Genomic DNA, 26,298 nt, shown 5'->3' on the forward strand with positions numbered 1-26,298 from the left:
GAGCAGGCGCCGGCTGCTGCAATGCGTGCCGAGAAACATCCACTGCGCCCGAGAACCGGAGCTGCCTGCAAAGCCCCAGAGGGAAAGAGCCCGACCTGCAGCACGAGGCTGGAGATGCCTCGGGAGCAGAGGAGCACTCCAGGGAGGGCAAAGATCTCACCTCCAGGGCAGAATAAATTGTCTAGGGAAGAGTTATGTGTGTGTGTGTGTGTGTGTGTGTGTGTATATATGCATTTTTTTGTACAGATATATGCACACACGCAATCGAAGTGGAGTAAAAAACAGACTGAATAAACCAGAAACCCCATAGACAGAATACTAGGGGCTGCCAGTTGCTTTCTCGGCGGCCATGGCTTCACTGATTACCTTGCCAGAGAAGACGACAACCAGCTATTTGGCTACTTTTTGTCTGCTGAGATGCTGTTTTGAGGGAGGTCAAGAGCAAAAGGGAAGCGGAGCTGGCAGCTCTTTCTCTGGGAGCTGGTCTTCCCACTAACTGTCCTTCCATTCCCTCTGTGCCAACAGCAACAAGAGCCGTAAAATCAACTTTTCCTGGGTTTTTGTCTTAGGTCACCGTTCCAGATTAATTGTTTTGACATTTCTGTGCGACACCAGCAGTTAATTCTGCCTACACTACTGAGAGACTGCTAGCTACATCTACTATGTAGATGAGATGTAGAGATGTGTACTGTGAGATTGTTAATCTAATAGATAAAATATTTATTTTATTTAACAACATCAATAAAATCAGTAATAACAACATTATTATTATTAATAATAATACTAGCAGCTTAACTATGCAACTTATTGCTGCAAGATGAAGCGGATACCAAATGTTTGCATGGAATGAAAAAGGAAATATGCACATTAATTGGAAAAAAAAAAAAAAATCAAGTTGCATTAAATGGAGAGGTATTGCTTCTGTCTCAAGAAGCTCCTGAATGACAAATGGATGAAACCTGGGGAGACATATCAGGAATTATCTATATGCCTGGTTTTATCCTCTTAAGGCATCTGCTATTGACCTCTGTTAGAGACAGATTAGTGGAGATGACGGGCCTCTGGTAAGATTATTGCGCATTTTTGTTGTTAATAAATAGAGGACCCTAAATCTTCCTGATTTTGCTTCTGTTATGTACACGTGAAGCATTTCTATATGCCTGGCCTTAAAAAAAAGACTTATGAAGGAAAATTGCGGACCTAAAACTGGATAAATAAAACCGATACGGAAACTTCTATGCCACAAGCCAAATATACGTCAATCCTATCACTCACACGAGGTCTTAACGTTAAAAATAGCTGTTGACTCCAAAACAAGTCTGAAAATAACTTTTCTGGAATCCAAATTAGGGAAACTATCTAACCCCGATGAAACCCGAGAGCCCTGCGACGCGCGGGGCAGACCGGAGGCGGTAGAGCCTGGAGGTCTTCCTGGGGGGGAAATATCGGGGAAAATAATTTCTGGTTTTGCACAAATTCCCCATGTTGACGAAGTGGCAACTTACTCCATTCGCAGTGTTTCCCAGTGAATCCCGGCTCACAGAAGCAGGAGCCGGTGACTGGATCGCAGCTACCGTCGCTGTTATTGCAGACACACGCGTTTTCACAGCGCAGTCCCCAACGGCCACCATTGCAGGCTGCAACGTACAATAGTATTTACATTGAGAATCGACTTTGAGCTCAGATAAAGGATTATTTTATATCTAAAGGAGAGAACAGAAAAGATGCAAAATAGTCCCTTAAGATTCAGGCGCTCTGGACTCTCAGCTGCAGCATGGGGCACAAATGAATGGAAATAAATACAATTTTTGCCGATTTATTTTAGCTGAAAGTAGGGGTCCATAGGCAGATATTATACCATCCACATAAAACTAATTACTCGTAGTCAATCCACCTCAATCAATCCACACTCACAAGACACATCATTTCACGGGAATAAAATACCAAGTTATTGACTCACTTAGCAAAAACCTGCATAACCAGAATAGCTAGTGGGTAAAACCAGACAGATTTGTGAGCATCCTCCACATTTTCCTCAAAATACTGGGGAATGCAACATGGACACAGCCAGAGAAATCTCACAGTCTTCGTTAAAGCAACTTACTGCTTTCATTTGGAAAATCTCATACCACTGACATGAATATGACAATGTACTACAGAATTTCCTTCCCTTCTTGTAAGGATAAAATGAAAGTGCCAATAAGAAACCTGGTTTTGGAGTTGGGCATCCGTTTCATGCCCGGTCTGCGAGAGCGGAAGAGATGCCTTTTTGAGATGTCTCTGCGAAACAGCTGCTCTCATATCTTTTCCTGACAGAAATAAAAGCTTTTCTTTGCCACGGTCTCTTAATTTTTTAGACAGCCTAGGAAGTTATGGAAAGCTATGTAACAGCTCCACATATTACCAACTGGTTTGATTTTTAAAATATGCATATTGGTGGAAGAATTCATGTTTTCGCAGAGTTTTCTTCAGAACTGAGCCTGAGAAGTCAGGTCCAAAACTTACTGCTGTCGGCACTGGCTATTAATTTATGATTTTATGTGTTTAAGATCAAGTTTAGAAAGAAGTTTGTGTTCCGTTAGCTTTTTGTAAGAGGGATCGTAACGAATCAAGCAGAAAAGATGTGAAACAGGAAAAGGAAAGAATCAAGCAGGATGGCTTAACATTTATATGGTGCTACCCAAAAAGGGCAAATTTGTACTCTTAGACGGCCATCAATATGGAGAGTGATGCTAAAGTCAACAGAAGGATGCTCTGCTCTTCCAGAGAACAGAATTTCTCCCAGCATTTATATTCACAAGTTAAGGAGTGACCTTAAGACACATGACTGTACATGCCACTCACTTGTTGAATAAATCTCCCCTAAACACAATGAAAAATTGAGAATTAATCTTAAAACTAATCTGCAATGAAAATGAAAAACAAAACTGTCAGTCAAAACGCTGACAGGACAGATGGTACTGGGCAAAGGGATCCATAGTGTTGAAATAAGAGCTTATATCAATACTTTGCGCTTCATCAGCCATCTATTTCAATACTTTGAACCTAGATAATTAAGGATTATAACCATCCAGGCTGTGCAAACCCATAAACACGCAATTTCAGAAGCAATAAGATTAGCAAAAGTATATTAAAAAACTGTAATAGGCTAAGAACAAACAGAGCCGGTTCTTACATTCGAGTTAAGTCCCTGGGAGATGCCGTGTGCCCTGTGGAGCGAATACGCATTTGACTTACGGTGTTTGCAGTCGTGGCCAGTCCAGCCGGGGGGACATGTGCACTCTCCGGTGACGTGGTGACACGGAGCACCGCTGCCGCAGCTGCACAACAGCAGGCAATTTTGCCCATAGTAACCGTCAGGGCAGGCTGCAAACAGAGGAACAGACTGAAATTTCACCTAGATAATAACTCGGGCACAGACTGATCTTTTCAAACAAGACAGCAACAGCTTGTCCCCTAAAACATGCATTAGCCGAATCCAGAAATCGAAACGGCAAAGTGAAAGAAGCATCAGTAATTTGTATATTAGGTGTCTGGGGCCGGGTCCCGTAAAGCAGGAATAGCTTGAATGACTTTCGGGTACTTCTCTTGCACATCGGGATCAATCAGTGGAGGAAAAAAAAAAAAAAAAAAGAGCGGTGAGCAAATCTTCATCAAAAGCGATTTTGTGACTAACAAGGAGAAATAATATGCCTCCACTGAGGTCTTGCACGAAGAGCCTGTCTATGCCAGCACGACAGCCATACCCGAGCTGCCTGTAATACCCAGAGGCTGGATAAGGAGCCACGCCAAGGTAGCACAGACCAGTTGCTTGAGCATATTCCCACGGTCTCTGGTGGATCTGCAGAGACAGCACTGATACTGTTCCTTCATCCTCACTACTATTTAATCCTGACTTAGCTGCATCAAGGAGTACTGATGCAAACATAAGCCAGGAGTGATGCCATATGGGCCACTTGGTCATACTGGCACCTCTTGCCAAGCAACCAGAATGACAATGCAAGCGTTGTGGCTATTAAACATTGCACTTCTAAGTATATATTGCCATAAATTAGGTCTAATGATAACATCAATTTGGCATGCAGTTTAGTTTTTCATCTGCATTTATCTGTAATCTCCCTCCGTTAAATAATGTCGAATCCATCCTGGGGAATTCCTGAAGCTGAAGGGTACTTTATCGTGGATCAGTGTGTCTAACGCAACAGGCATTTCACAAAACAGCAAGAAGGTAAAAATCAAACCGTAAGGCAAAGTTTCAAACTGACTTTCTTTTCGTGGAGAAGCCAGATGCGAGGACTTACTTGCAGAGCAGGATGCCCCGGTGTAGCCGGGGGGACAGTCGCAGGCTCCAGTTTCTCTGTTGCACTGGCCCCCGTTGGCGCAGGGCTCACAGGAGGACTGGCAGTCTGGTCCCCACCGACCAGCCGGGCAATCTAGAAAAAAACAGCACATGAGATGCCAGACAGATGCAGGAGGGGAAGGCTGCTGCTGTATTTTTGCTGGGCTGAGGGAAGACAAGGATGTCTTGTCTGGAAGACAAGTCTTCCCAGAGGGACTGGACATGAGGTGGAGCCCAGGTCCACATTCGGGTCCACCTTCTTGGCCAGGTTCCTGCCCCGTGAAGTGGTGAGCCACAATCTGGGACCACATAAGGCTGATGCTCCTCAGGCGTGCAACAGACAGAGTTCTGCAAATGGCAGAGGAGCATCCGGTGGGCCATTGGTCGTTCAGTGCTCCTCAGACTTTCTTCATGCCTTTACTTAATTACCTACAATAATGCTCTCCTTTTAAATTCCTTCCTCTGTTCCACCAGGTCCTTCACTTGCTGGTTCCACAATAGCTGTCTTTGGCCAAGGCCCTTCAACAGCTCCTGAGGCACACTGTGTGCATATAGTAGTGCGGTCCCAAGCTCTGCTCTGGGACTCAGACCTGCTGCAATGCCCTGGTATCACTGCCCAACTCGTATAGACCCAGCCCAGCATATAAATCACTATTAATACTTGGAGCAGAGAGACACGACAGGGTAACGGAGTCACGCTCCCTCCTTCACAGGCCATACAATGTTGGTGGATGTTGTATGTTCTGCACCAAGACCTATCCGTTGCCTTTTCTGCAAATGAAGCACATTGCGTTGCACCAGTTTTGATGGGAAACAGAATAATTCCATTTCTTATTGTTTCTGCCAAAGCAAGACACTCACTACTCCAGCCCAACGCCAAACACACCTTGCTCACACGTAGCACCAGCCTTCCCGGCTGGGCAAATACACTGCCCCGTCTTCGGATCGCATGGTGCTTCTCCACAGCTGCACCTCTGCCTGCAGCTCACCCCAAAGCTCCCGGGCTGACAAGCTGGTCAAAAGAAACCCAAAGACATGGTTAGCATAAGGAAGCATTTTGAAGATATTAGGAGGCACCACCACCAGCAATTTTAAACTGAGCTCTGCTGGTACCAAGTGATCTATGTCAGCATCGGTGTCCCACCAAACGGTGGTCTGTAATTAACTGCAACAGAGCTCTAGAAAATCTGTGCCTGGACCTTTAAAAGGAATTATAGTTACCTGGACAAACATCAGTTTTAGTAACTGGCCTCAGCCTTGTGCCTCGACCTTTGCACAGAGTGGCACAGCCGTCGCCAAGCTCCAAATACCAGTTTGGTTTAGCGGGGAACTACCAACTCTTATCAACAACAGATGTACCTTTTATTTGCAACTTCTATATCTGAACTTAAGTTTCCTGAGTGAGCTTTCCCATGAAAAGTGTACCTCCCGGGGAAACATGCCGTGAGTACCTACATAAATGGCATTTTTCTCCACGAAACCCAGGTGGACATGGATGCTTGCAGGCTCCCGTCTCAGGATTACACGAAACATCAGGAGGACAGTTGCACCTCAGTTTGCAACCAGCCCCATAAAAGCCAGGTGCGCACTCTGGAAAATGCAAGTAGACACAGAATATATATAAGAAAAAAGGAAGAGTTAAGAAAATTGAACAACAGTCAGAAAATGATTTGGCAGAAATTTGCAGAAGATCTATTATAATGTACGTTTCAGAGGTGCTGATAACAAAGTGTAAATACTTACTAAATACTTGCATGGATATTTCCAAGAGGTTACTGCTCAAAGACAACCCAGAAAGAGAGTGGCGGAATACTTCAGGATATATTCAATTACAGCCATTACAGAATTACTCTTCTTATCTGTCCGTACCTTCTGCTGCTCTCTGCCTTGGTGCAAAGCCAGTGCTGGGTGAGGGATGCTCTCCCCCCAGAACTGAGCATGTCCCCAAGAACGCTGAAGATATTAAATACCATCGCTATTATTCTCCACCAAACTCCCCCAAGAAGTAGTGTCACAAACCCGACACGTTCCTGCCTGCCCAGAGAGGAATCTGAAAGGAGAATCTTTATTGCGTTACTCCATTACTGTCTGGAGAGGGCTACTGAGACATGCAAACATGAATGTGGAATACAATTCTCTTTGAACCACCCCCAAAAACTACAAAGAATAAATGGAATTCAAAGGCCTGCAAACCTGAAGGAAAAGCAGCAATGCTGAAACTGTTCACAAATAATCCTGCTGCCATAAAACACAGGTTTTGTCACTTACTGACTGTCTGCGCGGAAAAAGGAAAGAACGAAAGTGAAAACTCCCACTATCTTTATTATTTAGGGTTGGATTAGAATTTGGTTTCTAGGTTTCTGTTGTCATTTGATCAGGCCAGAACTCCTGCGTTCTTTAAGCTGTATTCCCCTTGATGTCCCTCTCAGCCCTGCGACAGCAGGCACTCACGGAGTTTATGAAAAACCACAGACAAAATAATCACTAGAATAGGAATATATCAGCAGCAGCAGCCAAACAAAGCAAATGGGAGGAAGGATGAGAAATAATGGAATGAGGAATAAGCAGACACAGGGAATCCGGCTTTCTATTATACCTTTCTGACACTTTTTGCCGTGATAACCTGGCTTGCAGGTGCAAGTCCCGTTCCTGGCGTTGCATTCCAGCGTGTGCTCTTTCACGCACTGACACTCCTCCGAGCAGCCGGCTCCGAAGGCCCACCTGGGACAGGCTGCAGCCAGATGAAAAGGAATCATTAGCTCGGTAATTATGCATGAGTTATTTGAAATTGCACACTGCTGCAGAATGCAACTGCTGCAAAAAGCAAAACGTTCATTTTACTTTCAGCAAATACATCCACATCCCTATGACGGTGCCTATTAACGCGTGGGTGTGTAAAATATAGTTTACATGATTCCTATGTGAAGTAAGTCGTTTCATTTCAAGCAATATGTGGTGAACGCAAGAACCAGAAATGTTTCAAAACAAACTTAGTTATGTTTCTGAATGAAAAAAAAAAAAAGCTTTCATGAAAAAAAATAAAATAAAAAATAAATAAATCACACAGCTATTTTTCAGTCTTGCGTAGATTTTACGAACAGGACCTGTGAGTGCAAAGAAACTTGACCATCTGTTTTGCAACATTTTTGTTTTGATTGATTTTATTCCCATTTAATACTTTGCCCTCATCCAGCCGCAGCCAGCCCTGCTCCTCACCTCCCACTCCAACCCTATCGGCAGCCACTAACTAGCTCCAACCAGACTTTAACCTCACCAACATTAAACCTGCCCGTCCCAACCCAGCCCTACCTATAGTCCTCCCCTTTTGTGCATCGGTAAATCTCAGTCCTTATGGCAAAGACTAATTGCTAGAGGAAAAGATTAATGAAGTTTCCGGGGCTTCCCAGCACGCATCAAAAGTCATGTCCTCCCGCTACTCCCAGCTCAATGCAGAACCCAAAACCTCGTTCATTTTACACGTGACGTGGAACCTTTTTAACCGTTACTTTCCGCATGGGTTAAAACAGATCTGAAAAAATACGGGGACTTACTAAGATGGCAGAAGCGCCCGTAGAGCCCAGGGTCACACAGGCAGGCTCCGTAGAGTCTGTGGCAATAGCCGTTGTTGGCGCAGTTGCATGGTTTGTTACAGTTCTTCCCAAAGAGGCCTTTTGGGCAACCTTTTGAGTGGAGACAAACACAACAACGCGTCAGCTCTTAAGTGTTAAAACACGAACGCCAAATCAGCTCTCTTTTAGTTGGTGCTAAACCAACTAAGAGACCACGCTGACTTGTCGCAGCCCATCCTTACAAGGCACTTGTTTCTCTCACCCTTAATCCTGCCTGTCATTGAAACCAAAGTCACTGCAAGGCAAGCCGTGGGGTTACAGTACACCTCGCACAATGGAGCCTGTTCTCATTCGGGCCCCTAAGATTTACCACACGCAGTTGCATCTAGATAGAATCATAGAATCGTCTAGGTTGGAAGAGACCTTTAAGATCATCGAGTCCCACCGTTAACCTAACACTGCCAAAACCACCACTAAGCCATGTCCCTCAGCACTGCATCTACACATCTTTAAAATACCTCTAGGGGCGGTGACTCAACCACTTCCCTGGGCAACCTGTTCTGATGTTTGACAACTCTCTCAGTGAAGAAATTTTTCCTAATATCCAATCTAAACCTCCCCTGGTGCAACTCAAGGCCATTTCCTCTTGTCCCATCGCCTGTTCCTTGGGAGAAGAGACTGACCCCCCCCAGCTACCCCCTCCTTTCAGGGAGCTGTAGAGAGCGAGAAGGTCTCCCCTCAGCCTCCTCTTCTCCAGGCTGAACACCCCCAGCTCCCTCAGCTGCTCCTCACAGGACTTGTGCTCCAGACCCCTCACCAGCTCCGTTGCCCTTCCATGGACCCGCTCCAGCACCTCCATGTCTTTCTTGTAGTGAGGGGCCCAAAACTGGACACAGCACTCAAGGTGGGGCCTCACCAGTGCCGAGTACAGGGGGATGATCACTGCCCTAGTCCTGCTGGCCACACTGTTTCTGATACAGGCCAGGATGCTGTTGGCCTTCTTGGCCACCTGGGCACACTGCTGGCTCGTATTCAGCCAGCTGTCGACCAACACCCCCAGGTCCTTTTCCACTGGGCAGCCTTCCAGCCACTCTTCCCCAAACCTGTAGCGCTGCATGAGGCTGTTGTGACCCCAGAGCAGGACCGAAACAAGGGGAAAGCAGCGGTGAGGTGTGAGGCACGCACTACCCCCGGCAAGGCAAGGGGAACCGTACCGTCTTCACAGAGCTTGCCGTGCACGCCGGGCGGGCAGCGGCACTGCCCCGTGATGGGGTCGCAGGAGCCTCCGTTCTGGCACTTGCAAACGCTGGCACAGCCTCTGCCGTACGTCCCGGGGGAGCACGCTGTGGAGAAAGCAGGGAAGATGAATGGGTCAAGAAATCCTTCCCCTCTGCTAGAAATGAAATGAAATAATACTCCAATCATCGAAACTGAGCAAGGAAAGAGTTAGTCAAGCGGGCTCTAAATAAAGTCATACTCTTTCTATATAAGCTAATACACTTCCATCTAATATCTACTAGATAATTTTAAAAGGACACTTGAATTAACCAAGCTTACTTATGTGAAGTATTTTGTGATTTATCCAAATTCTCCCCTGCATATGCTCTGCTCCACACAATGCATGGGGCTCAAAAAACATTGCCTATAAAGTACAAAGCTTAAAAATCAGAGCACAGTTTTGAATATTAGGAGATAAATATTTTAAACTTTTTTTTTTTTCCTTCCCAAATACTATTATAAAAATAAAGTTGTGTTTTTCTAACGTAGTCTCTGCAATTCCCCAAGATGATCATGGCAGAAATGGATCCACATCAGCACAGGATTCCTTCCTAAAGCCTTCATCGCTCCAATGCAAAACAAACTGTGAAATGAAGCCTCGCTGCCCTGTTTGCAGCCTGAGCTATCTGAGTAAATACAGTTGCTGGAGTCATCTGACTTAACTGACATTTTATCAATGTACATTAAGAAACTTGACATTTCACATCAATTTCCATTTGGTTTCCTTGGTGCACTATTACAGAAATTTAGTTCCAGTTTTCTCAACTGTTTAGCCGACCCTAAACCCATGAACAATGCTGTATATTAAGAAAGCTGGAGAAAAGAGTGAAAGCAATCACATATGGGTAATTCATACGGATTATATATTCTATTTATCATTGTCAATGCCTACTTCATCGGACTGCAGGTTTGGCTCAATAACGCAGTCCCATTAAAGTTCTTTAAATTCCAGAGATTAATTTCACCAGATTCCATGCATGCATATCTACCGTAAATATAGACCAAAAATGTTATTATTATTTATGAAGTGAACCAAAGAATTTGTATCCTCTCTTGAAATTTTTATAACCTATCCCGAACCAGTAGAGAACCACACATAGGAGTAAGAATATCCTAACTTGATGGCTTGAACTGTCTTAGGTAGACTATAAATTACTATTTTAATCCTCTTCATTCCTATTCTCTCAGCTGTCCCCAGTGTTTACAAACCAAGCCCACAATCAGTCTCCCAGAATGACGACAGGCAGACTGTTGATTTCAATCACTTGTTGTTTTTTCTATATTTCTGTTCTTGTGATGATGCCTCCTAAACAATCTTGATGGAGATTAACCTGAGGATTGCTCTCTACCGATGCTAAGTCAAAATTCTTCATCGTCTCTTTGTCTCATCAGTGACAGCACAGACTTTCTAAGTATGATGGGCCATCAACCATACACCATGAAATGCAGCGACCCATCTCAAACATGCAGGAGACCTGCTGTGGGAAGTCTCAGACCAGCAAAAGACAAGCTTTGCAGAACTGTAGATGAAGAACGGCACATGGGACATGGAGAAATTGCCACTCTGTCTTTCCAGTTGTTTTTAATGTGTTCTTCTGAACCAGAAAGATCTTCTACCAGGAGGCAGAATAAGGAGAGTGGAAAGCTATTACGAAGGGCACTGGTCAACTTGGCAAGAGAATTCTGAAAAATACAGTTTCCAATATTAAAAATTAACCATCCCAAGAAAATTATGTTAATAATAAAAAGAATGATAAGGACAAAAAAAATCCAGACCCAAATTTACCAACACAAGAAAGAATATATAAAAACAGGCAATGTCTTGGGATGCTATAAAGGAAAAAAACAAGTTTAGCATCTATGTCCACCCAGATTGTCACACCACCTGCCAGGACAGACTTCTGAAAGTCCGCGAGGCAAGCTGTGGAGCAAAACGTGGCAGGCAAACCTTGGCACTTTTCAGCAGCAGAGTGAATAGGAACGAACAACAGCAAGACAAATACTTCGGAAGGGGTACGGTACTGGACGGTGCTGCGCTGTACTGCACTGGAGGGCAGGGACCTCGCTGTTAGAGGGTTCATGTTGTATACTGCAGCAACCCTTACAATTCCTACTTAATGTGACACGCTACGTTAAAATTTTGATGTGCTTATGAGCCAGCTGTGCTCCTTAGAGAGCTTTACTGATTAAACGTACAACAGGTTATTCCTATTTCCTACCCATCTGCAGGGTCACAGCAGTAGGACAAAGCCCCCACCTTTCAGACACCCTGTACTCACTTTCGTTACAGATGATGCCGGTCCACCCAGGCGAGCAAACACAGCCGCTGTGTTCGCTGTTACATCCGCCTCCGTTCAGACAGTCCTCGCAGCTCAAGCTACAGTCGCTGCCAAAAGTGTTATCAAGGCAAACTGCAATGAAAAAAAAAATGCCGGTGGTTTAGCGAGCACCCAGACAAAATACTTCCAACAAGCTCTTACCTATCGTTCCAGATGCACAAGTGCAAAAAGGAACCCGCGCACATTGACAGACTGGAAAAAAAAGTACTCATGTTGTTGGTAGCGTCGCAAATACCACTGATTCCTCCTCAAAGACAGTCCTAAATGGAGATTTCCATATTTTCCTCTTCAAATTTTGTGTCTAAATAAAACGGAAGCTGGGACTTTAGCTGGAATCTACTCACTTAAATGCTGTAATTCCCCATCAAAGAGCTCTTAAACTGCTAGTTTGCCTTCAGAAAAAGTGAATTTGAACCTAATACTTGATAATATTGTACATAATTAAAAGTATTTCTTGGGAGAGAATCTCCTTTTCTCTTTTGGTTCTTCTATTGCAGTAGGTGGATGCGGTGCTATTTAAGCATAGTCCAGTGATATTTTTAATACCATAATTTGAGTGTTATTCTAGGAAAACAAAGCATAATACGCATTTATCACTTCTATTCTTCTTCGTGGATATGAAAAAAAGGGTTAGTCTACATGGGAAACCTAAAAAAATATGGAAATGCATTCCCTCTCACCTTACCCACCCTCCTCTTCCCCCCTGCACCCAAATACAAGTGCAGACACGCACACCCTCATGTTCTCTCTTTGTGAGATCTACTGAGAAAGGCATAGAAAATAAATGTTACTCTCTGCTAAAATACATCGGTGACACTAAGATCCTATCCATCTGGTCAGTTTATTGCCTTCGAGGCTTTATGGATGTGGCTGGAGGCTTTTTGGAAGGGGATTTTGAACAACACCTGAGAGCGAGCTGGCAGATTATTTCAGCTAAGAGTTAAGTCAGCAGGCTCGTTGCTTTTCACCAGCAATTTTCTATGTGAGGCCAGATTTCCTCTAGGTCTCGGCACCCAACTGTTCCTTTTTCTGTAGTTGAACAAATGCCCAAGCTTTCAGAGACGTTCAGAATCCCAGTGCTCCCACTTGGAACAGGTTACAAATTCATACTTCGGCAGAAGAATACAGATTACCATTAAAAACATCATGCTTCTACATCAAAAAGTCATTCAAGCTATAGAAAATATTTAATTACTTGCGCCAGCTTATTCTTAAAGCATGTTTTTTTTATAATATAGAGAGCAGCATAAAAATATATCTGAAAGTATAAGGAATATACTTCTCATGAAGTTCAATAAGGGCAAGTGCAAGGTCCTGCACCCGGGTCGAGGCAGTCCCAAGCACAAATACAGGCTGGGCGGAGAATGGATGGAGAGCAGCCAGAGAGAAGGACTTGGGGGTGTTGGGTGATGAGAAGTTCAACACAAGCCGGCAACGTGTGCTCACAGCCCAGAAAGCCAACTGCATCCTGGGCTGCATCCCCAGCAGCGTGGCCAGCAGGGCGAGGGGGGGGATCCTGCCCCTCTGCTCCACTCTGGTGAGACCCCCCTGCAGTGCTGCCTCCAGCTCTGGGGACCCCAACATCATAAGGACATGGACCTGTTGGAGCGGGTCCAGAGGAGGGACACGATGATCTGAGGGCTGGAGCCCCTCTGCTGTGAGGACAGGCTGAGAGATTTGGGGGTGTTCAAGCCTGGAAAAGAGAAGACTCCAGGGAGACCTTAGAGCCCCTTCCAGTCCCTAAAGGGGCTCCAGGAGAGATGGGGAGGGACTCTGGATCAGGGAGGGGAGCGATAGTACGAGGAGTAATGGTTTTAAACTGAAAGAGGGAAGATATAGATTAGATACGAGGAAGAAATTCTTGACTGTGAGGGTGGTGAGCCCCCGGCCCAGGTTGCCCAGAGAAGCTGTGGCTGCCCCATCCCTGGAGGGGTTCAAGGCCAGGCTGGACGGGGCTTGGAGCAACCTGGGCTGGTGGGAGGTGTCCCTGCCCAGGGCAGGGGGGTGGAACTAGATGACCTTTAAGGTCCCTTCCAACCCAAACGGTTCTATGAATAAATTCATATTTGGGAGCTAAAAGAACCTACTAAGCCATTAAAAGTTCAATTTCTCCATTACCTCTTCCTATAAATCACCATGTGCTGCAAAGCCTCAGCTTTAGAAAAAGTGCACATGTTCAGCTATGACTGAAAACACCCAAATTTATGTGGCTAAATATAAATAAAACATGCAAAAACTGGTCAATAAATATTTGATTGTGGTTTCTAGGCCTGATAATTTTGCCCGTGGTTATCTCATTTATCACTTTCCCAATTGGTTACCATTGTCGTTGAGTCCGTCTGGATGCTATGTGATTTGGGAGGTCTTAACAGTTTTGTTCATAAAAGTTAATTTTTTATTAAAGCCAAGACCAGTTCCTGATTTTTGCCTGTAGGGCACAGTCCTCAGATGAGTAATTAGAGCTCATATAAACATCACAGGACACATATAACAAAAATAAGAAACCTCATTCCTCCCTGGTGACCCACCAGCACATACCGCATCACCAGAAAGCAAGCACAGGGTTTCAACTCCCAATACTTTCAAGTGGTGAAGTTTCCACCTTCAGCTGGAAACGCTGAAGTCATGCAAATTCCAAGCGGGGTGAAGAGCTGCTTGCTAGAAGACACAGGGACGTGCTGCTTTGCACCCAGCTCCTGTGACTCTGTGTACTCATGTGCTCTGTTTGCCACCAGTTGTGCCAAGCTCTCGGCCAGCCTGAGCTCTGCATGGATGGGTCTGTGCTTTTCCCGCAGAACGTGCCCAAAGCATCAAAAGGGACTTGAACCTCCAGAGGTTTCCCCGCCCCCCCCAAACAAAAATGCAAATATCTTAAGCAAGAAAATCTCAAATTATTATAAAAGGGCTTGTAAACACACCCCCCCACACCCCCTTTCCTACCCCTAGGAGAAAGGGAGTGTTTCCCAGGGGCTTGTTCTCAGTAGAGCAGCTTTGGTGGATTTTGTGCATTGCAGTAACCCACGCAGTCCTCTCACCCCCGGCATGAACAGGATCTCTCTGTCTGTTCCCTCCGGGGCTTTGCGCAGACACCCTGTTTTTCCAAGAAGCCTCCCATCCCCTGCCTGCTGTGCTGCTCCCTTTCCCCATCCCTCCCTCCGCATCCCCCTGCCGCCGCACCCAGGCAGCAGTAGCTGTTCCCCAAACATGTTCCATTTGGGACGGGACGTGTGGCAATGCCTCCTTCCTCCCCGCTGGCATGGAGGATAGGCAGAAAGCAGGATTAATGCTCAGCCCTCCTCTGCTCCTCCTGATGGCTTAAGCCCGGCCAGCCCAGAATCACTCTCGCCCCAAATTCTCTTTCCAAAACTGTTCCCTCCCTTTGCCGCGATGGCTAAAAGCGTCGCTCGTTCACTCACCGACCCTGTGCACCAGGGTGAGCTCTCCTCGCGGGTCTTCATCCTCGTAGAGGGCACCGAGCGCGTAGTGAAGGAGCTGGGGGGGACCTCTGAACTGCAGCCCTGGAGCCCCGGCGAACCCCGCTGCCTCCTCCGCATCCGCCTCCTCCCCACCTAGGGCTGACACACACATGAGCCATCGGGACCTGGCCCCGAGTCCTCCTCCACGACACTTCCCTCTCATTTACATAACCTGTTTTAAAATCTTTTATTACGCTGGTAGATTTTCCAGCTACACCCCTGTGCAGTCTGCACAGCAGTCACAGCCGATTCGTTTTCTCATCTGTATTTATAAACAGAGTTTCTGCTATCCAAAAAACAGAAAAGTATGTGGGGGAAAGTCTTTTCCTTGCCTTTCTTCTGGAAATAAACTCTGGTCCTGAAGAGTCCAAAAAATAAAACGGGGAGTTTAATTTCCTTCATTTGAAGTTTGAGGCTATTTTTAGTTAATGAAGGTCATTACTCTAGCTCGTTTTGGAGGTGACAAATACAGAGTGAGGCTGGCTGTCCAATTTATTTTCAGAAAAACTAAAATTTGAGCCTTAAAGAGATGGGAAATCAGTTGGTTTTCTTTTTGGAGTTGGTTAAAATATCCAGCTCTGCCCAAGGTTTAGCAGGTGCTAAATTTGGTTATAAACTCCAGTTGCCAGGCTAAACTGTACTGGTTACGCTGGCAGAAATGCAGAATCACACCACTGACTTTCGTGGAAAACTTGCCTTGGTTCATCAAAGCAGAATCTGGCTACCTTTTTTGCACAGGATGTTGAACTTCATCAAATAGGGCAAGAAAACTGTCAAAATAGCATTTATTTCTGAAACATGAGGTTTAGGTTTTCAAACGTGTCCAGGGGATTTAAGTGTTCATCTCCCATTAATCTTTGGAAAAACTCATTACTCGAGGATCCACGTGTTGCCTGTAACTCCACCATGGCCGCGTTCAGAGATGGCTCAATTTGGGCTCCCAAAATCCCAGGATCTGTGAAAACCTCGGTTGAATTCACATTTTAAATCAGTGGGAAATACTTTAATGGCCTTCAAGATGTAAAAATAACTTACCGATGCAGGACCATCTGTTAACCCCAAGCCTGTAACCCTCCTTACACGCACATTCGTACGACCCCAGAGAATTAACACAGAAGTGGTCGCAGTTGCCATTATCAAGACGACATTCGTCCACATCTAGAAAAAGCAGATATAAACGCTGACTAGGTGCAAGTACCTCTGCCTGGAGAGTGCGCTCTGTGCCTCGCTGCATCTGAAAAATTATTCTGCATGTAAGAAAACCCCGTTTCCTTAGTACTTTAGGGCTCTCCGTTTCTCACTAGCGTTGGAGATATTAAAGCATTTCAGGGCAACATGGAACAGATTATTTCACCTATGTTTTTCCCTCAAGTGAAAACAGCTGCTTTAAGCTGTTAAGCTCGGTTGATCCTTTGGTTATTTTGAGGGCTCTCCTTTTGTAGAAGGAGTCTTTAACACACATCAATATACGGAGTCCGTGGAGAGAGGAGGAAAAGTTCCTCTCTGCTGGCTTGTCTCTCATGGCCCCACTTCTCCATGCTGGGCGCTGGGTTATTACCGTATTGCAGTCTCACAATGTGGAATTTACGCATTTGTAAAACCATAACAGCAAAGCTGACATACGGTCACCGATTCTCTTATTAGGGAAATGCCTGCAAAGCCCCGGGTTGAGCTTTGACAGCATTTCTTCTTCCCACTGTTGTGCTTAGTTAGACCGAGCCACCAGTACCAAAGGACTCAAAGAATGGTCAGGCACTGGAACAGCCTTGCCCATGGAGGTGGTGGACTCACCATCCCTAGAGGTATTTAAGAAACATCTAGATTTGGCACTTCAGGGCATGCTCTGAAGGGCAGAGATTGTAGATTGGTTTTTCTGGTTGGTTTTTTTTTTTTTTTTCTGTGTGTATGGTTGGACTTGATGATCTCAAAGATCCTTTCCAACCATGAAGATTCTACGATTCTATGACTCACCGTCGCAGGCACAGCCGTCGGCGTTGGGCTGGAACCCCGCCTTGCAGGCACACTCGTAGCCGCCCGCGTAGTTGATGCAGAATTGGGAGCAGCAGGACTCTCCGGTCTCGCACTCGTCCAGCTCTGCAAGGAAGGGGCAGCTCCTTCAGCCCTTGGGCCCTGTCTGAGCTGCTGCCACAGTTTTGCTCGGTGGCTACTGTGCTTTTCAGCACTTGCCTTTCTACGCCTTCCTCTCCCTTCACCCACGTAAAACACCGTCTGAACCCTGACAGCGGCTGCCTTCTGCCTTCTCCCACAGCACCCAATACCGGATATGTCCACAGAAAAGCATCTTTTCTGCAAGTCTTAGCTACGACGAGGTAATCTACAAAAAAGTCGACAACTAGCTCTCACCAGCTGTCTATTTAACTGTATTTAACCATTTGAACTTTTGTACGTTCCACCTTTTTCAATGCAAACGACCAGTGAAACAAAGCTCTATTCCAACACCGCCTTTGCTGCACAGCAGCAGCCTGCTGGGCACAGTTGTGGGTTTTGATGCCTAATTGCCCATTGTCTCCTCCTGCCCTGTGTCCATCCAGAAACTGGCATCGTCGACACCGCTGTTCTGGTGATTAGATACAAGAACCGAGCTGTTATCTTTTCACTGCAGGCTCTCAGCTGATCTCAGCCCTTGCAGCCTGCTGAGCGGGTCGGTGGCCATTCGAGGGCCACCTTGTCAATGCTGAGTCTGCAAAACGCTTTTGAATGTTACCCCCGATGAGCAGCCGCAGATGGGAAAGGTCAGTGTCTCAATTAACCTTGGAAGGAGTACCAACATTATTAGGAAACACCGACAGGAGAAAGAGGAGAAAGAAAATGTAATTAATCAATCGAGGTGAGGAGGTCATCATGAAAATGATTAATGCAGGTTATTTGAACACGGAGTATTTTCCAGAAATGTCACAAGCCAAGCTCCTCTGCAGTACATCAGACGATGCCTTGCTCCGGGGTCTTGTAACAGTCCCTCGTCTGTGTAGGAATGCTCAACGTGCATCCAACAAAAAGGAGATTTTTGCTGTTAAGAGCAGCTTCTCACATCCTCAGCCTTGCCAAACCCTTCCCCTGCGCTCTCACATCCCTCGCTGTGGCCAGAGGAACCGCGTCCCTCTGAAATCTCCATCAGGAGGTCACTGAGCTGGGGCGCGGGCTGGAGGCTGCTCTGCCTCCTCTCATCCACACACCAACGAGACCGTGTAACCCATCCCACGCCTGCGGGGCTCAGGGTCCAAACCTCCCTCCCTGACCTTCTCTTCCTTTGCTTTTTAAGCTCCAGCACCCACCGTCCTTGCAGACCTCAGCGCTTCCCTGCCTTCCTCTCTCCTGCGCTTGGCTTTTTTTGTTGCAAGACTCTTCTCATCTGTAATGCCTCCCACATTCACCAGAGCTCCTGCTCTCCACCTCTCCTCGTGTCTTACTACGCTGCTCTGTGATGCCTGCTCTTTTTCTTTTTTCTCCACCCCCCCCCCTCCTCCCTTCTTGGCTATTCTTTAAAATTTTAATGGCATAGTGACAGCGTGTCTGAACCAGAATGAGATACAGTTTGCATAGCAAAAGTCGTAAACAAAAAAAATCACATCGTAAAATCGTTTAAAACATGAAGGAATTTTTAAGTTCTCCTCTTGAAATAAAAACAAATCTAACTCTATTGCTTTCACTTCCTAAGTGAGACTTCTCACAGCCAGAAGTGCAATCTCATCACTGAGCAAATCTGATGGAAATAGAGCATCTTCCATAACACAAAGCGGAGTTTGCACATGAAGCACTTCAGAACAGCAGTGCTACCGCTCCGAGCCAGAGCCGACCCTCTTCCCAGCCACCGGCTGAGGAAGGGAAGGAAAAAAATTCAGCCAAGTGATGCTTGGGCTGGACACAATATGATACGGCCACGGCAACGGGTGACGCACCGAAGTGTCATCTTCCATTTGGGAGGCAGAACTCCTTCGCCTGGTTAATTAATAATCCCAGCAAACACGCAGAGCAAGGCAAGCTGGAGCAGCCCTGGAGGAAGCGCCAGAGGACGGTATTAATTAAAACTTGTAGGAGAAGGGCAGGGGGTGGGAAGGTATTTCCTTGAGTGACAGCTCTCCTGCCGGCTCCCCTTGCAGAGACCCGCCGCACCTCCTCCCTCCTCCCGCGGAGACGCAGCGTTCGCCGGGAATTACCTGCGCACGTTTTGCCATCAAAGTTGAGGCGATAGCCGTCATCGCAGGAGCAGCGCGGCCCCGCAGTCGTGTGCTCGCAGTGATGAGAGCAGCCGCCGTTGTTGTCCTGGCAGCTATCGACAATTTCCATTTCGATGCCTTGCAGAGACATAAATCAAAAGGATGTTAAAAAGCAGGCACAGGGGGAGAGTCACTGGAGAATAAGCCTTCCATAAAAAAAACATCCATAAGCCGGCTGCTGTAGCAAGAAATAGAAATGCAGCTCCCACACACACCTGAGAAGAGCAGGCTTTGGAGTCACTGAGCTCCAGGTATTTGTCTCCTTGTGTCATAACAGCGGATGGTCTCGACTTCAGTAACATGAAACCAGCTCACCATTTCAGCAGCCTGTCTGCTACGGGAGCGTTCACGGGTTTCCTGAGATTTATGCTTCGTTTGAACCTAACAGTGAGGTCTGCCCCTGCCCCAGAGGAGGAAAGGAACCATCTGAGGAACCCAGGTGGTTCATCTCAACCCGGAACGCTTACGCTTTCCAAAAAGCAGCTTTTAGTTTTGTATGTGAAAGACTTGGGTTCCGAAACATCCACCAAACACAAATGCCTTAAAATTTTCGTAGCAGCTCAGCTCGGCTGTTGCCGAGCCAAACACCCAACCACAAAGCAAAACAATCCGCAGGTTTTGACCCTCGGACGTCCCTTCAAGGGGGCAAACGGCAGCTCCTCTGCTGGGACTTTGTCCCCCTACAATTAAGACAGGGTAGTGGTACGATGCTGTTGCCAGCCCCCTTTGCCCTGACAGTCCACCCCACTCCCTGCACTCGGCTGCGATGGACAGTCCTCATATTTTGGCCAGGTCCAGCGGAAACCCTCATAGAGGAAAGGGGACACCTGCCCATCTCATTCTCATCAAGGTACTTCATTAAACAATTTCTTTAGGATGAAAAGAAAATATAAGGTTAGTTACAAATTTTTTTCTTGAAGAAATAGCTGGATTTTCTTGTTACAGAGCTATTTAGAGAGGAATTGATTTCCCATACTATGTAGGAGAACTGAGAAACACCCTCCTTAAAGGAGCCACCATTCTTCCAGAAACAGCCCCAGCCCAGAGCGGCGGCCGTCACCTCTGGTACAGAAGGATGGCATTTCCCCACTGCCGTTCCACACGGACACATCGGTGTCGGTGTCTCTGATCCCTTTTTGTGCCCCCAGGGAGCAATGTGCCTGACGACAAGAAATACGAGTCCAGCTGGAAGAGGGCATAAATTAGGATAACTTATATAGAGGGCTACATCCCATGCAGAATATGATTATTTGCACCAGGGAGAAGAAATCTAGTCTCCTGCCCAGTGTGTTAAGCTGGGATTTAGGGAACTCAGCGATCCAACGCAGAATCTGACTTTACGCACTATCTTCATCATTTATTTTGTCTCAGTTCTTCATCAGTGAAACTGGAAGAACAGCTCTTCCCCATGCCACCGGGGAAATGAAAGAATAAACAAAGATTGTAAATTGCTCAAACACTGGGATAATCCTCATCATAAATATATGCAGAATGTTTTTATTTTTATTGTTTGCTCTGTAATATTGTACATAAGGCAGAGAGAATCACTACCCCCTGAGATCTGCTGAACATCGAGAAAAAAATATTATCAGAAAATCATAATGAAATCTAAGTGGCCTAAACCACTTTTTTATCCCCATAACAGATCGTTTCGTGTCTATCTATTAATTGCATTTCCTCCGCCATTGCACTACTCACAGCTCCCCATCACCCATGAAATAATTCTCCAGGATGTCTCTCACATAATTGTTTTTTGGTTTTAATGTCTGTTAATGCTTTGAAACCGAATTTCACCCTCAATAAGTATTTCTTACACACACATTCTTAAAGAAAGCATTCATTCTCTGGCATGCAGCATATTTTCCTAAGGAAATTCTGCTGAAAGTTCTTGCACAGTATTATTAGATTGAACGATCTTTGCCCACCTCTTTGCTAAAACAGGTCACGCTTTTGTCTGCATTCCAGTGAGCTTATGTTAGGTCCATAATAACACCAACTCTTCCACATCACCTCCTTTATTAACCCAAATTTGCCCTCAAGGACAGCCCAGGGATCAGCTAGCAACTAACAGCGCTGGGAGTCAGTCCCCTTCTCAGGAGAAGCAGGGTGGATTAAGAAACCCCGCTGGCAAGAGGGAAGTATGTGAGGACAGGTTCAGCATCGTTTTCGTTCGGGAAGTTTTAGTTGTTCAAATATTTTTTTTTATCCCAAATCTTGCTTTTTCCTTTTTTTTTTTTTTCTTTAAGCATCTACTTAACAGTGTCAATAATCTCAGGAGAAACATAAGTAAACATAGACGGATAAAGACAAGAGCAGGACATCGTGTTGGTTTTCTTTTGCATCAGATCTGGCGTATAACAAAACTGGGAGGAGGAGGGCAGGAATGACTACATTTCATAGAACAGCAATATTTTGGTAGCTCTGCAATAGAATTCACCAGCCTCTGAAGACAAACCAAGAGGGCTATTTGCTCTTTGAAATGCGGTAATTAAGGTCTGTGAGCACAGGCTTAGGAATGTATCAACCTGCAAAACCAGCAGTAGCAGAAGATGAAGAAAAGAGTATTAGGCTTGAGCTTTTGCATGCATTTATTTTGCTGGGAGTGCTAATCCAACCGAATTAAAAATGAAGCATAGCAGCTTGCAGATAAGGTAGCCTGAAACGCATAGGCGTAAAAGCGTCACTTACGGTAGCACTGCCTTCCATCAGCCCCCAGCTCGAAGCCAGGATTACAGACACAGGTGAAGGACCCCAGAGTGTTCACACAACGATGAGCACACCTGGCTCTCCCTTCTGCACACTCGTCAATGTCTAGGAAGCAGAGAGAAAGGCAAAGACATTCATTTGGATATTAAAACAAAAATTGATACTGCTCTACACGCACATGGGTGTATTTCCAAAGATCCACTGAAAGAGCATCCTGATGTTAGTCTATGAATGACAGCATCTGATGAACGTAGGAACACTGAACTCACAACATTATTCTCCAGAATAATCTTTTTTCTAAACACCACTGACCTTGAACCTTTCAACATGAATATTTACAATATCAGACATTATATTTACAGCATCAGCCAAAGTGCCTTGCTTATTAATCCTACAACAAAAGCAATGGCAAAAGAAGCCACATGAAGACTCGGAAAAAAACCTGTCTCCCAGTACCCTAAAATTATCACTAGGTCACCACAGCCATCGTATTTAAATTAATGAAGCAGGAAATATCTGATTATTTCCCAAAGGTCAAATGATTTGGATTAAGTGGTGGCTGGGTCTCAGCAAGTACGATGGAGACAGATCTTCTCTGTCACATCCCTGAATCCTGCAGCTTCTTCTACAGAGATCCAGCAGGGAGGCACCTACTCCGGTCAGAGGAGTTTCACCCCACCTGGAAGGAAAGAAGGAAAGGCGAAGAGCTGTACGTGGGGAAACTGTTCTTCACCCAGTCCTCTGTCAAGCAGTCTGTTCCTCAGCTTGACATACACTAGTCTGTATTTTGAAGTTAAATGCCACCAAAGGCATCCATCTTCCTAAAATCTTAGTGGAAGAGCATGAAAATGTTTTTAAGGAATAATAATTGGGGAAGAGAAGAAACCAACAAAAGCTTACACTAAGTACTGCTACCGCAGAGCAAAGCTGCAGAGCACACCAGCCACCTTGCAAAGACTGGCATTATCTCACATCGACCTCCCGCCCCTTCTCGTGTTCTGACATTTCCCTTGCAAAATACAGATTATTCATCGCAACGATCCTGGGTCACTCCCACGCAGGGGAGAACAGTCCAGTGTGCAGCTCCTCGCCTTTTACCACAGCAACCCACTTTCTAACAGGTTTTGTTTCCCTCCATACGTGCTGGTTACCGTGCGGTACTCACGGCCCCTCGTACTTGAACACGAGTAGCTTTACGAATGCAATCAGCCGACTTGCAAAAAGAGGCCCCAGGCAGTGCAAACACCACACACCGACTCATGAAAATTTCAGGATAAATGACAGCTGCTCTGAAGCAGCAGTGTGGGTAGCTGCTGTTTAGAATAAAATGGGTTATTTCTCTTTTTTTTTTTTCCTGTAATTAATTACCATTTTGCAAGTAGAGTATGTTGGCAAATGCTGTAAATGTTCTTTTCTCCTTTCTCCGCTTTTCAAATAGAAAAACAAAAAGTTGGAAAACTGAACCACAGCCACCATCCTGCACATGTTTCTCTGTATAGCTGATAACTAAATATGACACTTGAGTTGTCCTCTGTCTCCTTCTAGCTCGGTTTCCAAAGAGTCAAACACCAGCTTGAATTTTGCAAAAGATGTCGAATAATTTCTTGGAGAAAAACCAATAACTGTAAATCCATGGGAAGACATAATGCTTAATGATCCAAAAGGCTGTTGCCATGAGGTTGGGAAGAAAATTTGTTCCAACGTATAACATTGCAAGTTACCTAGTGCTTTAGTTTATACATAAATTAACAGAATTGTCAACACGTATCCAAGATAAAACGAGAGTGACATGCTGACCCTCGTATTAAACCCACTGCTGTTTCCATCTATTAATCATCAGTGTAGCATCTACGCGCCTTGAAAACACTTTGCTTTTTCAGTAACCTTACTCATGAGTAATCCCAGTAAGAGAGGGGAATCGCTGAGGTGTGCAATGCTACTCGCAGAAAGGCTTAAAGGCAACCGGGTAAAATACCCGGGGTAGGAAGTATTTTGCAAAGCACCCCGTACTCTGTATAGGTAAGCCAGCGGTTTGAGTACGGGCAAAATTTTGGCCAAGTTTTCAAAAGTAGGAGTTTAGAATTAGTGCCTGAATGTGTACCCTGATCCTGACAAAGCTGGTAAAAATCCACGCACCGTGAAGTCCATGGGTCCTTTGCACTTCATAAAACTGATAAACTATCCAGCTTCCAAGGATCATGCTGAAAGAGAAGATCAGGTACTTTGGCCTCTACTTCCCCCACATTTTGGGTCAGAAATGCTTTAGATCCTTTTGAAAATCCCAGACCAAATACAGGACTTTGGAATTCAACTTTTTAAGCTCTTTTTGGAAATCTTAGACTTCCATGATTTCTTCCTTCACAGTAGTTTCTCTATTAATATGGAAACAGTTCTCCAGCTAAAAAGCCTTTTGAATTCTAAATAGGTTTTTAGTGACCTGGTTCAGAGTGTTACTTGAACCAATTTTCCGGGAGCTGTATCTGGGGCATTATTTTAAAGGGACCCTACAAGAATAACACTACGGCATCTACAAATCCAGTTGCTAGAAAGCGTGATTTAAGAGATCACAGAGTAATTTTCGTTACTAAAATGGTCCTTCAAGCCTATGGGCTTGAATATCACAGAGAGAACTGCTGTTTCAAAATGCATACATATATTTGTATAACATATTCCTTTCCATTCAAAGCTCAGTAAGCCAGAGCACTGATTAGTACCTTCCTTCACAATAAATAGTCCATAGTTTCTTACCTAAACAAGACGTTTTGTCTGCAGAAAGATAATGCCCCGGATGACACTCGCATTTTACAATTCCTCTCTCATGTTGACAGATTTGTGAGCATCCTCCATTCCCACTTGTGCAGGGGTCTATCACTGAAACCAATTAGAGCACCCTGTCAACCTAAAGGTCACAGTTTCGTCTGAAAATGGTCCTACCTGCCATCGTTACAACGAACAACGAGGATTACTGTAGCTGTAAGAGATTAGACTGCAAAAAAAAAAAAGAATATTTGACAGAATCTGTTGTATAGTAAAGCTGTTGTTTTTCTGTCTGCTATTTTCTCCCGGGCGGGACAGCATTTTTCATAGAGTGCCAGCAACGCTTTAAAACAGCGGGAAACTGGGCTCGTATTACACCTTGGAAGTAGGACAAGAAAAGTACATTTTATTCTTTTTTTTTTGCCATAACCGAGCAGATTTCAAGAGTTGCTCTAAACAATAGCAATTAGCACTCCAATATGTGTGAACCCATAAACACATACAACGGTGGAGTTCGCCACAGAACAATGTGTATTTAAAAGTCTCTAGAGGAAATAAATGCTGAAGAGCCCCAAAAGACCTCCTTCAGTCTAAAAACATATGCCATTCATGTTGTACATCAGGATTTTTTCCTTTTTTTTTTTTTGAACAATAACATACCATTTCAAGGATAAGCCGCTCGCAGTGGCAAGTACTCAGAAACACTGTTTATAAAATGTCTGCAGAAATCTCCACCTCAAAGATTTCACTGTGGTTTATGGGTTTATTTCAGGAACGCATACCTGCTGGAAGTCTCCTGATTTATTTTCCCAAATGAAGACTGTGCAAACACCAAAATAGACCTACTAGGACTATTGGGACAGTCTGATTTGAGTTAAGAGTCAGAGTTTTCGTGCCACAATCTGGTATTCTGCACAAGGCTGAGGTTTCAGTTTGGAGGACTAGTTACACGAACGTGCTGGTTAACAACATTACGGAGGTAAATTTGGAGGACGGCTTTGAAAATGCGTCCTCTACAGTTCTGCTTAGTTTCAAATAAAGCTTTTTGAAAATTAAGTCTATTACCTCACAATTCAAGGCCTAATTCAGTTTTTGCATTTTACTAATTATTGTCCGATTTGAGACATTTGACCAGTGTTACTCACTCGCCTCCAGCCTGACATCTCCTTCAGTGGCCATCTCAAGCTCTGTACAAGCCAACTTCTACCAGGGCACCAGGAAGAAAGTCAACAGCAGTTCAAGAGCCCTGGCAGCGGAGTCAGGGTTTTGGTAACCCTGGGGAAAGGCTGAAGGTGTTTTCCTCTAGACCTTTGCTGCTTTGCTCTTCCAGCGGCTAACCGCCTACATATATACAGCTATGCAGGAGAAGGGACGAGGAGAGAAAGACCTCTATTTTATATAGATACATTTACATATAGGGTGGTTTTTTTCATTTCCACCAGTTTTTATTTTTCTTCGTAGCCAGTGGCACGTTGTGCCACCATTTGGCAAAGAAGGGTGTCCCCCCCGAACACCTTCATATTCCCGCTTTTCACCTCCTGCCACCTCAAGAACATAACTGCTCAAGGCTGCGGGCTGAGAGTTTGACTTGACAGTATT

The 26,298-nt window shown here is 45.1% G+C and overlaps 1 protein-coding gene across 4 annotated transcripts in view; it reads right to left on the reverse strand.

The window, feature by feature from the left end:
- The window catches only part of LOC128911843 (multiple epidermal growth factor-like domains protein 6), a 211,047-nt gene that overhangs the window by 36,401 nt on the left and 148,348 nt on the right, over positions 1-26,298 (reverse strand). For all 4 annotated transcript variants that reach the window (XR_008467197.1, XM_054207328.1, XM_054207329.1 and 1 more), the window contains 14 exons: positions 21,925-22,047; positions 19,177-19,314; positions 16,973-17,095; positions 16,037-16,159; positions 14,942-15,100; positions 11,466-11,597; positions 9,123-9,251; positions 7,891-8,019; positions 6,936-7,070; positions 5,795-5,929; positions 5,226-5,351; positions 4,302-4,433; positions 3,238-3,366; positions 1,506-1,637 (listed from right to left, as the gene is read on the reverse strand). Coding sequence is in view for 3 of the 4 variants with exons in the window: in XM_054207328.1 (XP_054063303.1) it covers positions 1,506-1,637; positions 3,238-3,366; positions 4,302-4,433; positions 5,226-5,351; positions 5,795-5,929; positions 6,936-7,070; positions 7,891-8,019; positions 9,123-9,251; positions 11,466-11,597; positions 14,942-15,100; positions 16,037-16,159; positions 16,973-17,095; positions 19,177-19,314; positions 21,925-22,047 (1,845 nt within the window). In the remaining variant the exon portion in view is untranslated. The remainder of the gene's footprint in view (positions 1-1,505; positions 1,638-3,237; positions 3,367-4,301; positions 4,434-5,225; positions 5,352-5,794; positions 5,930-6,935; positions 7,071-7,890; positions 8,020-9,122; positions 9,252-11,465; positions 11,598-14,941; positions 15,101-16,036; positions 16,160-16,972; positions 17,096-19,176; positions 19,315-21,924; positions 22,048-26,298) is intronic.

Source organism: Rissa tridactyla, chromosome 6 (genome assembly GCF_028500815.1).
Source record: "Rissa tridactyla isolate bRisTri1 chromosome 6, bRisTri1.patW.cur.20221130, whole genome shotgun sequence".
Taxonomy (NCBI): Eukaryota; Metazoa; Chordata; class Aves; order Charadriiformes; family Laridae; genus Rissa; species Rissa tridactyla.